This window comes from Coregonus lavaretus, assembly GCF_964263955.1.
Source record: "Coregonus lavaretus genome assembly, chromosome: 31".
NCBI classification, from domain to species: Eukaryota; Metazoa; Chordata; class Actinopteri; order Salmoniformes; family Salmonidae; genus Coregonus; species Coregonus lavaretus.
Genome location: NC_140018.1, coordinates 30,806,027 through 30,821,183, shown reverse-complemented (window position 1 = coordinate 30,821,183; position 15,157 = coordinate 30,806,027). Strand labels below are relative to the sequence as shown.

The 15,157-nt window shown below is 44.3% G+C and overlaps 1 protein-coding gene across 1 annotated transcript in view; it reads right to left on the bottom strand.

The window, feature by feature from the left end:
- LOC311106550 (AT-rich interactive domain-containing protein 1B-like) overlaps positions 1 to 15,157 on the bottom strand; it is a 126,104-nt gene that overhangs the window by 99,163 nt on the left and 11,784 nt on the right. Inside the window, exon 2 of the mRNA XM_084148930.1 lies at positions 14,705 to 14,908. Within this exon, the coding sequence (XP_084005056.1) occupies positions 14,705 to 14,908 (204 nt within the window). The remainder of the gene's footprint in view (positions 1 to 14,704; positions 14,909 to 15,157) is intronic.

The window sequence follows — 15,157 nt, the reverse complement described above, 5'->3', positions numbered from 1 at the left end:
GAACAGATAGTACCCCCCCAAAAAACCCTAAAGGAAGTTTATTCTGAAGTGTCTGTCCTATATCTGAGAGAAAGATCAGGAAACATTTTTATAATTTTTTTAAACATGTATTTAACCCCTTATATTTTTCACTAAACAGTCTCCATATGTACTTCCATTAATTTTTTCAACTGGTACCGGGGGACCTTCAGACGAGTCAAAGCCTGTGGGTGTCCTAGAGCAAAACAACCGACATGTACAGTATGTGTTCGTGAGAGTCTTACCTTAATACAAAGGGGTCATATTTGTGTTTAGCCCAAACTGTTCGGACGCTACAGACAGAAGTAGGCAGATTAGATGAGTCCCAAGACGATTGTGGGTGTCATAGAGCAAAACAAAGAACACTATCGTGTTCTTTCCATAATAGTTTGTGTAGGCCAAACCATTTGGACACTACAGACGATTTTGTGAGAAAACCGATTTTCGGGATGTCGCATGGTCTGACAAACACCGCTCTAGCTCTGTCACCTTTCACCGCAGATGCGGAAGTGCGACATCGGCTGATGTGGTGGACTGCAAAAAAACAGATCTCTAGCTTCAACTGTCAGATCTTTATGGGGATTTTTTTATTATGCTAATGTGATTTCCGCGGGGGTGCAGACATCGACTCTAGGGGTTTAAATACTAAATGACTGCAGCTGATTATCAATATGGATAAGGATGGAGAAGGCATGGCTTAATCCTGCTATCACTTCAGTAGGCTTAGACCTAAAATCAGGCGCTGCTGCCAGTGCCACCATCTCTCACTGCGGCTCATTTACTAAGAACAAAATGACAGCTACCAAAAAACAAGAGGGTAGGCACTAGGAAGACCTTAAATGAGGTGTTGGTTACTGAGACATAATACCAGGCCAGACACAGGGTAATGTAAGTCTCAAAGACATCTTAGCTAAAGTGTGCATGATCTATAATCAAATCAGCATGGCCATGAAGAGTTTTGGCAGATGCAGCATGCTTAATCCTCAGGTTTCTGTGGTCTGTAATAGGTTTTCACCAGATTCCTTCAGACCTCCACAAAGAGCAAGGACTGATGACACCAGGTCTCCGTCCCAAATGGCACCTTACTCACTACATAGTGCACTATTTTTGACCAGGGCCCATAGGGTACTGGTCAAAACAGCAGTTCACTATATAGGAAATAGGGTACCATTTAGGACGGATGACAAGACCAAAGACTGCAGGATGGGAGGGAAGAGACCGTGAATAGCAAAGCCAGCCTGCATAATCGACTGAGGAAAATCAATTCCTAATTATCTTGAAATATTAAGGTTGATTTCTGAATGGCATCTCTAATACGGTCTCGTCTGCTCTGTTGCATCTCTTCTCTCCGCGGCGGCCATCCTCTCTCTCTGCCTCTCGGTCGCCCTCTCCCCTCCTCCCCTTCAGGACAGGCCGTTTGGCCACTTGTTCGAAGGGAGCGGGGAACATAATCATTATAAATAGCACAGCAGGTCACCGGTGGTATCTGACCAGTTGAAACATCCAATTTCAGGTGGGATCCGTGAGGTAATAAAGAAGGTGTCTCGGGGCCATCTGGGGCCCGGCGCAGATAAAAGTCATTACATGCTCCATCCCTCTTGGAGATGGAAAAGCAAGCAGAGCTGATAACACTGACAGAGTCCTCGGGTCAAACAGGAAAATGCTGCCGATATCTAATGATGTAATGGTAGTTTTCTACTATCGTTGTGATGGTTTTCTTTGGGCAACGTGATTTATTTTATTTTCAAAGCTGGTGTTGTGAATATTTTGGTAATTTAGCAGATAGACTGTAAGTCGCACTGGATAAGACAATCAATATGGTATATGATAGAGAAAATGATTGTATTCTCTGTCATCTTCCCTACAGTAGCCAGCTGACAGCGAACTTGTCCTTGTAAATAAATGTATATGTTGCAGATATAATAGATAGCCTAGGTACTGATGTATGCATCTATCAAAATGCGATTTATGCTCACTGTCCAAGTTTTCATTGAGGTAGATCAAATATGCAATTACTACATGTATTATTATTACATGTATTATCATTTACAAAATGATGCAGAGGACATAGTTTGCAAGCCAGGGCCAAATTGCCTTCCTCGAGCGAGCAAGAACGTGATAATGTAGTCTAATTTTATAAAATGGAAAAGTATTCTTATAGCCTATGTTTGCATCAAATACCCTTGCATCAAATACCCTACTCCTTGAAAGTAGTGCATTGATTATACTGTATATAGCATACGTAATGAATGATGATCACTGCAATCAACAGCTGCAGTGTTGCTCATTGGATTACCTCATATCATGGAACAGGCTATGTGAAATTCTATAAAGACAAATAGGCAGACATGGAGTTATTTGATTTGGATGGATGGTTGACATGAAAGAAAGGTAGGCAGATATTTTATCTAAAATGTGGGTTCAGTATACATTTCTCGAGCTCGTTGTTTCACGCACGGGACTCAAACCTGGTAAAAACATAGCCTATTGCATAATATATATTCCAAAATTCAAAGAAAATACACTATCAACATAATTTAGGAGATAAAGGTTGTGAGCGCCGTGTTTCTGATCAGATCGACAATTATCTTCTAATGTATTTGTGTGGCTACGATGCCATCTTTAGAGAACAGCATTTTCTGCTTGGTTTCCAGAGCATTGAAAGAGAGAAATTAAATAGGCTACTTCCAAAGGTCTGATGATGCTTCTGACAACGTAGTAAAAGGTGTATTGTGTTGGGTGACGTGCTAAAGTCTGATGTAGGCTATTTTGAAAACTGCTAGTGTGTTGTGCTTGTGAGAAGCCCCCTCATGCGTGTGTTGCATGAGCTGGCTGCTGTATTCTTGCTTGGCAGAGATCTCAGAAAAGGTCAAATTGTGAACCCACGACCTAAATGTAATAACAAATGTATATGCCATATCTCAAATCGACTGGACAGAATGTTGATATTTTTTGTAGATTTTAGCTATTCCACAAAGTTCTATCTAGTGCTGCAGTGAATGGGAGGCCGTATAACCCTGTGACGTAGCTCTCGCTAGCTCTGATGCATGACTACACAGTGAGCTGTGACTCACTGGTCTGGTAACTCCGGCTTGTAAAGGGGAGGTTAGCTCAAATAGCCTTTAGATTTGTTCTCATATACACGCTATTTGCATGCGCAACGCCCTCCATGCTCCCTCGTCAATTTGCTACGCCCCCACTAGAAGTAAACAAGCCAAGCTAAAGGCTAGCTAACTAAAACTGTGGGGAGAAACTGATGGAGCATTCTAAAAAAGGAGATAAAGCCATATAGCAACAACCAACTTAGAGATTGAATTAAAATAGGAGCAACTTTAAGCATTTCAAGCCTTTGTGCGAAGGCAGAATGTATTGGCGGTTTTTGGGGGAAAGCCTCATTTACCAGTTAGCTAGCTAGTTCTAATCTTCAAGAAGATAGGAAAACAGCCTCCAATTCAGACAGTCATGTCCCCGCTAAAAGCTGTGGCGGAAGGATGACCAAACCCGCGAGGCAACAGCCCTGGGTCTCAGAGCGGTGGTTGTGGAGGAAGACAATAATGCTATATTGGAAGTTGGGAGAGTTATATTTGAGTGTTTCAGTGAAACGTAAGTGAGGGATTACCACAGAAAGCACTGCTACTCCTACTGCTCTTTCCTCGTCTGACCATGTGTTCTCGCATACCCCGAGAGCATCTGGTCAGCGCGGCGGTGGCACAGGAATCCTAATCTCTCCCAAGTGGACATTCTCTACATTTCAAGCCTCTGCCTCTAACCCTAGGAAGCTCTTTGCCACCTTCTCCTCCCTGCTGAATCCTCCTCATCCTCCTCCTCCCCCCTCCCTCTCTGTGGATGACTTCATCAACCATTTTGAAAAGAAGGTTGACGACATCCGATCCTCATTTATTAAGTCAAATGACACCGCTGGTCCTGCTCACACTGCCCTACCCTATGCTTTGACTTCTTTCTCCCCTCTCTCTCCAGATGAAATCTTGCGACTTGTGACGGCAGGCCGCCCAACAACCTGCCCGCTTGACCCTATCCCCTCCTCTCTTCTCCAGACCATTTCCGGAGACCTTCTCCCTTACCTCACCTCGCTTATTAACTCACCCTTGACCGCTGGCCATGTCCCTTCAGTCTTCAAGAGAGCGAGAGTTGCACCCCTCAAAAAACCTACACTCGATCCCTCCGATGTCAACAACTACAGACCAGTATCCCTTCTTTTCTCTCCAAAACTCTTGAGCATGCAGTCTCTAGCCAACTCTCCTGCTATCTCTCTCAGAATGACCTTCTTGATCCAAACCAGTCAGGTTTCAAGACTGGTTATTCAACGGAGACTGCTCTTCTCTATGTCACGGAGGCTCTCCGCACTGCTAAAGCTAACTCTCTCCTCTGCTCTTATCCTTCTAGACCTATCCGCTGCCTTTGATACTGTGAACCATCAGATCCTCCTCTCCACCCTCTCCGAGTTGGGCATCTCCGCCGCTGCTCACTCTTGGATTGCGTCCTACCTGACAGGTCGCTCCTACCAGTTGGCGTGGCGAGAGTCTGTCTCCGCACCACGTGCTCTCACCACTGGTGATCTCAGAAACTGTCCCCCAGGGCTCAGTTCTAGGCCCTCTCCTATTCTCTCTATACACCAAGTCACTTGGCTCTGTCATATCCTCACATGGTCTCTCCTATCATTGCTACACAGACGACACACTACATTTTCTCCTTTCCCCCTTCTGATAACCAGGTGGCGAATCGCATCTCTGCATGTCTGGCAGACATATCAATGTGGATGTCGGATCACCACCTCAAGCTGAACCTCGGCAAGACGGAGCTGCTCTTCCTCCCAGGGAAGGACTGCCAACTCCATGATCTCGCCATCACAGTTGACAACTCCGTTGTGTCCTCCTCCCAGAGTGCAAAGAACCTTGGCGTGACCCTGGACAACACCCTGTCGTTCTCCGCTAACATCAAAGCGGTGACCCGATCCTGCAGGTTCATGCTCTACAACATTTGCAGAGTACGACCCTACCTCACACAGAAAGCGGCACAGGTCCTAATCCAGGCACTTGTCATCTCCCGTCTGGATTACTGCAACTCACTGTTGGCTGGGCTCCCTGCCTGTGCCATTAAACCCCTACAACTTATCCAGAACGCTGCAGCCTGTCTGGTGTTCAACCTTCCCAAGTTCTCTCATGTCACCCCGCTCCTCCGCACACTCCACTGGCTCCCAGTTGAGGCTTGCATCTACTACAAGACCATGGTGCTTGCCTACGGAGCTGTGAGGGGAACGGCACCACCTTACCTTCAGGCTCTGATCAGACCCTACACCCAAACGAGGGCACTACGTTCATCCACCTCTGACCTGCTAGCCCCCCTACCTCTACGGAAGCACAGTTCCCGCTCAGCCCAGTCAAAGCTATTCGCTGCTCTGGCACCCCAATGGTGGAACAAGCTCCCCCACGACGCCAGGACAGCGGAGTCACTGACCGCCTTCCGGAGACACTTGAAACCCTACCTCTTTAAGGAATACCTGGAATAGTATAAAGTAATCCTTCTTCCCCCACACATGTTTTTTATTTTATTTATTTTTTTAAAGGTGGTTGTCCCACTGGCTATAATAAGTTGAATGCACCAATTTGTAAGTCGCTCTGGATAAGAGCGTCTGCTAAATTATGTAAATGGGAGGGTATATGCAACATTGTCTTCGGGAGTCCAGCGAGCTGGTTGGTGAAGACTGGGAGAGCTGTGTTGGCCTCAGTCCTTAATCGTTGTGGATTAAGTCCATATGACCTACAAATGGTATGTACAATGACCTAGAACTGTACTACAACGATATAGAATGGCACTGCGATGGATACATGTAATGTCGGCATGGGAATTCTAGTGATGACACACCAGTGAATGATTGAAAGTTTTGTATTTGCACAAACGTAATGAGTAAATGGTTGTTTGCATTAAATGTTTGAATGATAGGCCTGAAGACAAATAAAGTGATACAACTGCATCATAATTGACTGGGTTACAGGCAGCATAAGGGATGAATGAGGCACTACAGAAAGTACACTGAACAAAAATATTAACCCAGCATGTAAAGTGTTGGTCCCATGTTTCACAAGCTGAAAAACATCCCAGAAATGTTCCATAAGCACAAAAAACTCAAATTTTGTGGAAACATGCGTTTACTTCCCCGTTAGTGAGCATTTCTCCTTTGCCAAGATAATCCATCCACCTGACATGTGTGGCATAAAGAAGCTGACTAAACAGCACGATCATTACACAGGTGCACCTAGTGCTGGGGACAATAAAAGGCCACTCTAAAATGTGCAGTTTTGTAACAACACAATGCCACAGACTGCTTTAGTTGAGGGAGTGTGCAATTGGCATGCGGACTGCAATAATGTCCACCAAAGCTGTTGCCAGAGAACGTAATGTTCATTTCTCTACCATAAGCCGCCTCCAAACTGCAGACCACGTGTACCCACGCCAGCCCAGGACCTCCACATACGGCTTCTTCACCTGCGGGATCGTCTGAGACCATCCACCCGGACAGCTGATGAAACTGTGGGTTTGCACAACCAAAGAATTCCTGCACAAACTGTCACAAACCGTCTCAGGGAAGCTCATCTGCGTGCTCGTCGTCCTCACCAGGGTCTTTACCTGACTGCAGTTCGGCGTCGTAACCACCTTCAGTGGGCAAATGCTCATCGTCGATGGCCACTGGCATGCTGGAGAAGTGTGCGCATCGCTGAAGAATCCCGGTTTCAACTGTACCGGCGTCATGTGGGCGAGCGGTTTGCTGATGTCAACGCTGTTAACAGAGTGCCCCATGGTGGTGGTGGGGTTATGGTATGGGTAGGCATAAGCTACAGACAACAAACACAATTGCATTTCATCAACGGCAATTTGAATGCACAGAGATACCGTGATGAGATCCTGAGGACCATTGTTGTGCCATTCATCGACCGCCATTACCTCATGCTTCAGCATGATAATGCACGGTCCCATGTCGCAAGGCTCTGTACACAATTCCTGGAAGCTGAAAATGTCCCAGTTCTTCCATGGCCTGCATACTCACCAGACACATCACCAATTGAGCATGTTTGCGATGCTCTGGATCGATGTGTACGACAGCGCGTTCTAGTTCTCGCCAATATCCAGCAACTTCGCACAGCCATTGAAGAGTGGGACATCATTCCACAGGCCACAATCAACAGCCTGATCAACTCTATACGAAGGAAATGTGTTGCGCTGCATGAGGCAAATGGGGGTCACACCCGATACAGACTGGTTTTCTGATCAACACCCCTACCTTTTTGAAAAAGGTATCTGTGACCAACAGACGCATATCTGTATTCCCAGTCATGTGAAATCCATAGATTAGGGCCTAATGAATTTATTTCAATTGACTGATTTCCTTTAAATGTGACTAGTTTCTGGAAACTAGGCATATGTCGCGGGTCACTACTTCACAGGAGAGCCATTTGAACGTAAACTTTGTTTTTCTATCAAAATGTGTTTTTTGGCAGAAATGCCTCCTGAAACATGTGAACTTTCATGTGCCTTAATAACAAACGTGTATGCCATCTGTAAATACGAATAAAATTGTTAAAATTACGAGCCTAGTTGGTTAAGCCACAGAAAAAGACACCAACCTTCCCACTAGCCATGATTGACTGAGATAATGAGTGGGCTGGACATGCCGAGAGAGGAGTTCAGATCGGTCTGCCATATAGCATGCTTCTGTCTATTTGAATAGGTAATCCTGTCTAACGCAGCTTTATTTTTTTTATGTATCGTGTAGTAGAGCTGCATAAGTGTTGCTCTCCGCATTCTGGAGGATCGAGTTTTGAAATCAGTGGAATTAGAGTATGACAGCTAAAGAGATGGAGAAAACACCTGTCTCCAGATTACATCTTCAAACTAAGGGCAACTATGGCATCCGTGAACGGGAGACGTGTCCATCCATGATGTATACGGGTAAGACAGTCTAGCTAGCTACATTTTCAGATATTACACGTTTCTAATTTTGACAGAAAGTGGTTTCATTTCAAGTTAAAGTGTACTGTTAGCTAGCTAGCTAACGTTGGCTGGCTGGCTCCCTAGCTAACGTTACGTGTATGATCTTATTATTCGTATCTCAGAGCCATTTGCTTGCCAACATTGAACCTGGTTGGTTAGCTACCAGCAGATTCATGCAGGGTAGTAAAGTCAAGAGTTGGGATTATGGTTCATTGTTTAACTAGCTAGCTAACGTTAGCTAGCTACATGTCTTAACAAAAGACTCCACTATGCAAGTAACCATTTTGGGTGCGTTCGTAAATTCAGTCTGAGTATACCAGAGCGCAGAATAACTGATGAATTTACGAACGCACAACACCCGTTGAATATGGCCGGTGTCCTTAAACGTCGGCAAAAAGGTGTAATTCAATTGTTGCAAGCAGCACAGTTACAGTCACCAACGCTCTGGATAACATGAAAACAGCTTAGGCTGTTTTCATGTTATCCAGAGGTAAACAATGAACCATAATCCCAATTTTGTGTCTGGAAATAACTAGCAAGCTAGCCAATGTTAGCCAGTTAGCTTGGGTGCTTGACTGACGTTGTGAGGTCAGAATGCTCAGATCAACCCTACTCATCGGCCAGAGCATCAAGTGTGCACTCTGAACGATCCGAGAACGAAACTAGATGGGTGGGGCTAAGGCTTAAAAGGGTGTGAACGATGCTGAATGGGTGTAGACAAAGAAGAGCTCTTCAGTAGGTACCAAGGCCATTTTCTCAAAAGTGAGATTACAAGTTTATCAACTTTCAAAGCAGAATTATTTTCCCATTGTACCCTTAAATGCAGTGTATGATATACCAATTTGTAGCTCTGTGTCTACTTCTATCCAATGTAAAAAAAAAAAAAAAAAAAAAAAATTTTTTTTGCAACATAAGCAGTCAGTAAAATCTTTGAAATTGTTGCATGTTGCGTTTATATTTTTGTTCAGTGTACTTTTACTGCATTAAACTATGGGAACCCCACACAACATATTTTTCTATTGTTACCAATTACACATTTATTCTGAATGAGGATGGGAATTAAGAATCTATAGCCTACTTTGTATCACAGTCAGCACTCTAAAAACAGTATCTTTCTATAGGGGTCAGGGCTCAAAATGAAAACATGCCTTTCGGAAGAGTTTCAGCAAGCTTGGAAAACTGCATTCTTTGAAGGATGAGGTTACTATACATGAGCACGAAGTTCAAAAGTGGTATAAGGCAACATTATTTGAGTGACAGACATGAGAAGCAATATACATCGCATTCAGAAGGTATTCAGACCCCTTGACTTTTTCAACATTTTGTTACGTTACAGCCTTATTCTAAAATTGAATAAATTGTTTTTTTCCCCAAATTCCTCATCAATCTACACACAATACCCCATAATGACAAAGCAAAAACAAGTTTTTAGAAATGTGTGCACATTAATAAAAAAAACAGAAATGTCACAATTATTGCAATTACAGCCTTAAGTCTTCTTGGGTTTGACGCTACAAGCTTGGCACACCTGTATTTGGGGAGTTTCTCCTATTCTTCTCTGCAGATCCTCTCAAGCTCTGTCAGGTTGGATGGGGAGCGTCATTGCACAGCTATTTTCAGGTCTCTTCAGCGATGTTCGATCGGGTTCAAGTCCGGGCTCTGGCTGGGCCAGTCAAGGACATTCAGAGACTTGTCCCGAAGCCACTCCTGCATTGTCTTGGCTGTGTGCTTAGGGTCGTTGTCCTGTTGGAAGGTGAACCTTCACCCCAGTCTGAAGTCCTGAGCGCTCTGGAGCAGGTTTTCATCAAGGATCTCTGTACTTTGCTCCGTTCATCTTTCCCTTGATCCTGACTAGTCTCCCAGTCCCTGCCGCTGAAAAACTTTTGAAAATGTTTTTGGTACCCTTCCCCAGATCTGTGCCTCGACACATTTGCAAAGATTTCTAAAAACCTGGTTTTTGCCTTGTCATTATGGGGTAGTGTGTGTAGATTGATGAGGAATTTTTTTTATTTAATCAATTTTAGAATAAGGCTGTAACATAACAAAATGTGGAAAAAGGGAAGAGGTCTGAATACTTTCTGAATGCACTGTACATACACACAAAGCGAGAGCGACTATATAGTCTGGTATAGGAAGGGAATGTCTATGGAATGGTTTATGGAAACAAGGTGTTCCTCAAGTACTGCAAGAAGTAGTGGCAGAGGTGGTTTAACTAAACAGACCATGTAGGTGTCTGTGGCGATGCATGCCCACTTGCCCTTCAGCATAGGCATCATGACCCCCAGCACACCCTGTACATTTTAACCCCACCCGCTCTTTCCCCCCCCCCTTCTCGCAACTTCTACTGCCGTAGGACGCAGATAATATTAATGTAGTACCTGCAAGAGGATGTTGTGGATGACAGACAACGGAAAAGCTCAGAGACCCAAGACAGTTGGAAAAAGTCATAGCCCACTGTGAGTGTTTTACAATGTTGTAGTTGGAAAAATGTCCCATAGACTTCTAAAATATCCTTTCACTATTTACAGGAGTTCAACTATCCAGAATCAGAATCATACTACTAAGAATTGTTCCACTGCACCAGGGTAGAGAGGGCTGAAAGAGACCTTCACGCTACATTCACACTTCAAAGTCATTCCACGTTTGCTTCATGCATTATATTATCCTGTAAAATATATAGTTAATTTTGCACACTGTTTTTATCTTTACATTCCTAAATGTTGCATTAGACAGACATTTTAGGTTGACTTGAAAGATTCATATCTCTTTTGGTTTTGTTGGTCATACTTGCTGTAGTCTGATCTTTTTGGACCAGACTATGATCTATTAATGTTTAGGGTACTTTATGTTCATGTTCATGCATTGCATGGCAGGGAGGAAACTTGCCAGAAGTGAACATGGGTAGTACAGTAGTAGCTAGCTGGAACGCATGGGTGATTCATATCATTTCCCTACTATGTATACAGAAGACATCCAATAAGGAAAATGAATAACTTCAGTGGGGTAAGGAAATGTTCAGCATATAAGTAGCTAACTAGTTAATTTATAACAAAAATCATGCATTTGACTAGCTTACCGATTTCGAGTTGATAGCAAGCAAGCTAAAGTTTATTTCTATTGGCTGAACAAAGCTAGCTAACGTTAGCTGTGCTAGCTAACGTTCGTTGCTACTTGCTAGCCACAAGATCATAACGTTTATCAGGTTGCAGTTGCCTAGTGTAGAAGGGTTGTTATAACATTTAGAAAATGTGTGTGATGATTTTTGCGGCCTATTCATTACGTGACTGGCAACCGATGTCCGAACTCCAAAGGTTTGTTCTAGCTAGCTACTGTGTGTGCTTGCTTATGCCGGAAAGGCTGGCTGGAAGCGGAAGGGCGATCCTACGTAAAACAATACATCATGATTTGTTCAATTAGAAAACGGGGATATCCAACCAGCGTTGGGTGTCGCCTTGAAGTCTTGAGGGCAGAGCCCCTTCATTATCGTCGCTTCGTGCTGACACATCAAACCAGCTTTTCCAGACTTTCAAGTCAGGGACATAGAGAGGCTGGTGTTCGGGAGAGCGAGGTTAGTCTTGCTGAGTCAGAGAGGTGCACATTTTGACAGACAGTCCAACAACGCGTCAGAGGGATTAAGGTACATACACATTTTCGAAATGTGTCGTTATTCCCCTTTAAGAGAGGGGAAATGATTGTATTCACTGTCATCTTGGTTTCTGAGTGCTTCACAGTGACAGATACTAGCATGGTGATGAGGAGTAATGACAGTAATCGACACCGTAAGACCGTTTGTGATGTCATGCTGTATCACCACAATCACACGGACTCCGACTGCCAGGAAAAAGTTTGACAGAGGGCATGTCTGTGTGTGTGTGTGTGTGTCACATAAAGCCCTTGCCTTGAGCCAAAGTGGAGGACATAGAAAGCGATTATCCATTAATATTTTTTTCCATCACTTGTCGTTGGATTGATAACGGAAGGAATGAAAGAGGGCCCTCGTGAAACAGAACAGCAGCAAAGTCAAGGGATTTTACTTCAAATCAGCAAAACACTGACAAGTAAAGGATGACATAGCATAAATTAGTGTGTGTGAGTGAAAGAGAGAGAGAAGAGAGGGCGAGAGAGCGCATGTGAGTGTGTGTGCATTGTGTATACAGTACACAAATATTACTGCTGAGCCCAAGTCCTTATTTACGGCCATTACACATGCTATGTCGGCAGCCTAGTCCCATGGGAGTGCCACTGCCAGGCCATCTCTGGAGGAGCATTAGAGCCAAACCCAGCAGTCTGGGGGCTAAATATAGCAGCAGTGTTTTCTGACTCGGCACCCAGAATAGACTGACCCAACCCAGCCTGTCCTTGTCTATGCTCTGACAGCCATGCTGCATGTCAACAGCACCCTTACATTCACTCACAGCCCAGTCCATCTACATTTTACATTTACCAGACGCTCTTATCCAGAGCGACTTACAGTTAGTGAGTGCATAAATTTTTCATACACAGGGGTCTGTGTCCCAAATAGCACCCTATTCCCTATATAGTGCATAATAGACTAGGGCCATAGGTAATAGCGTCCAATTTGGGACACAGCCAGGGACAGGCAGACACACTTACAGACTAGGGTTGAATGGCGGGAACGTCGCTGCACAGCTATTTCCAGGTCTGGCAGCTCCAAAGATGTTCGATCGGGTTCAAGTCCGTGCTGTGGCTGGGCCACTCAAGGACATTCAGAGACTTATCCCGAAGCCACTCCTGCGTTGTCTTGGCTGTGTGCTTAGGGTCGTTGTCCTGTTGGAATGTTAACCTGCTCCTGAGCGCTCAGGACCTCAGACTGGGGCGAAGGTTTTCATCAATTTCTCTGTACTTTGCTCGGTTCATCTTTCCCTCGATCCTGACTAGTCTCCCAGTCCCTGCCGCTGAAAAATATTACCACAGCATGATGCTGCCACCACCATGCTTCACCGTAGGGATGGTGCTAGGTTTCCTCCAGACGTGATGCTTGGCATTCAGGCCAAAGAGTTCAATCATCAGACCAGAGAATCTTGTTTCTCATGGTTTGCCTTTTGGCAAACTCCAAGTGGGCTGTCATGTGCCTACTGAGGAGTGGCTTCCGTCTGGCCACTCTACCAAAAAGGCATGATTGGTGGAGTGCTGCAGAGATGGTGGTCCTTCTGGAAGGCTCTCCCATCCTCCACAGAGGATCTCCACAGGCCCTTCTCCCCCGATTGCTCAGTTTAGCCAGGTGGCCAGCTCTAGGAAGAGTCTTGGTGGTTCCAAACGTCTTCCATTGAAGAATGATGGAGGCCACTGTGTTCTTGGGGACCTTCAATGCTGCAGACATTTTTTGGTACCCTTCCCCAGATCTGTGCCTCGACACAATCCTGTCTCGGAGCTCTACGGACAATTCCTTCGCACTCATGGCTTGCTTTTTGCTCTGACATGCACTGTCAACTGTGGGACCTTAAATAGACAGGTGTGTGCCTTTCCAAATCATGTCCAATCAATTGAATTTACCACAGGTGGACTCCAAGTTGTAGAAACATCTCAAGGATGATCAATGGAAACAGGATGCACCTGAGCTAAATTTAGAGTCTCATAGCAAAGGGTCTGAATACTTATGTAAATAAGGTATTTCACTTTTTATTTTTAATACATTTGCAAACATTTCCAAAAACCTGTTTTCGCTTTGTCATTATGGGGTATTGTGTGTAGATTGATGAGGAAATTGTTTTATTTAATCCATTTTAGAATAAGGCTGTAAAGTAACAAAATGTGGAAAAGGTCTAGGGGTCTGAATACTTTCCGAATGCACTGTATATATGCGTCAGCCTACTAATTATAGAAATAGGTCCCATTATATTTCAAAATTAAAATCAAATTCGCTAGCCTATACTTGTAACTTTGTAGGCCACATGTGCTGCACCAGATTCCAATGTTCTCCTCCCAGCTTTATCATGGTTTGAACAATGTGCGTAATTCCAGTCCATACAATACAGTAATACAGTTTACACTAAAAAAGATGAGCCTACTGGAGCTAGTTTAATTTATTTAACCTAGAGAGCATATAGCTAGCTACATCTACAGGCTTAGGTTTTTCTGTCGTGCGTAATATGCAGTACCCTATATCATATGTATTGGATAACGGCACAATCATTTGGGCTTTTTTGGGCTTGGGCTCATAAAAATGAATTTAATGTATGGCTCATCAGGCTCAGGTAGCATCAGGATTGAATTTTCGATCAAAGCTCTAATCAAATCCAAACATAGGCCTATTTATATGCGTTATAATGCTTTTGAATTAAACTTCAGTTTTTGGCGGGAAATACCGGGTTACCCGGGAGAAAAGTGATTTATTCTCGGTATGGAACATTTATAAAATACCGGGAAAATATTAAACCCTATTACAGACCCATGCCTTGTGCCAGATGTGATGGGACAGCAGGATGGGGATTTTTTTTAACCTGCAAGGCGATTACTATTCAAAACCCACACAGATCTGACGAGCCCTCGTCCTTTCAGTCACTGGTGTCACCTGTGAAAGGGCATCCCGAGGTTTCTAGTTAAAGTGAATGTGTAATGTGATAACTACTGCATGCTGGCAGTGGCCCATTCTGTAGAAGAGTAGCCTACTCTGGGCAGATATTTAGGTAGGGTTAAAATGACTAAATGGAAAACATACCTGCTGCTGTTGAGGATACTGCATTCCACTCATGCCCATCTGACCCCTCCCGGGCATTCCCATTGGATAGCGGTGAGGAGAAGGCGATCCATATGGCTGGCCAGGGTAAGACCCGCCCCCGCCCTGTTGTTGCTGGGAGTAAGGGTTGTTGCCTATGCCGTAGAGCTGAGAACGCTTCACCGCCATGGCGTCCATGGGTGGCACCTAACAGAGCGAGATGGGATGAGTTGGAACATGGTAGGGCTTGTTTTATAGGCAATTAACAGTTGAGGCTATAGCTTGCAAATTTAAAATGCCTCCCTCTTATACTGGGTATACACTACACAACTTTGAAAATCTTAACTTGGACCCGATTTCCTTGTCCCAAATCTTTAATTCCATACATCATCAACCCCAGGACGGTGATGCTCACATTAACTTCATGATTCCCTAGTTGATCCTGCCCTGGTTTCT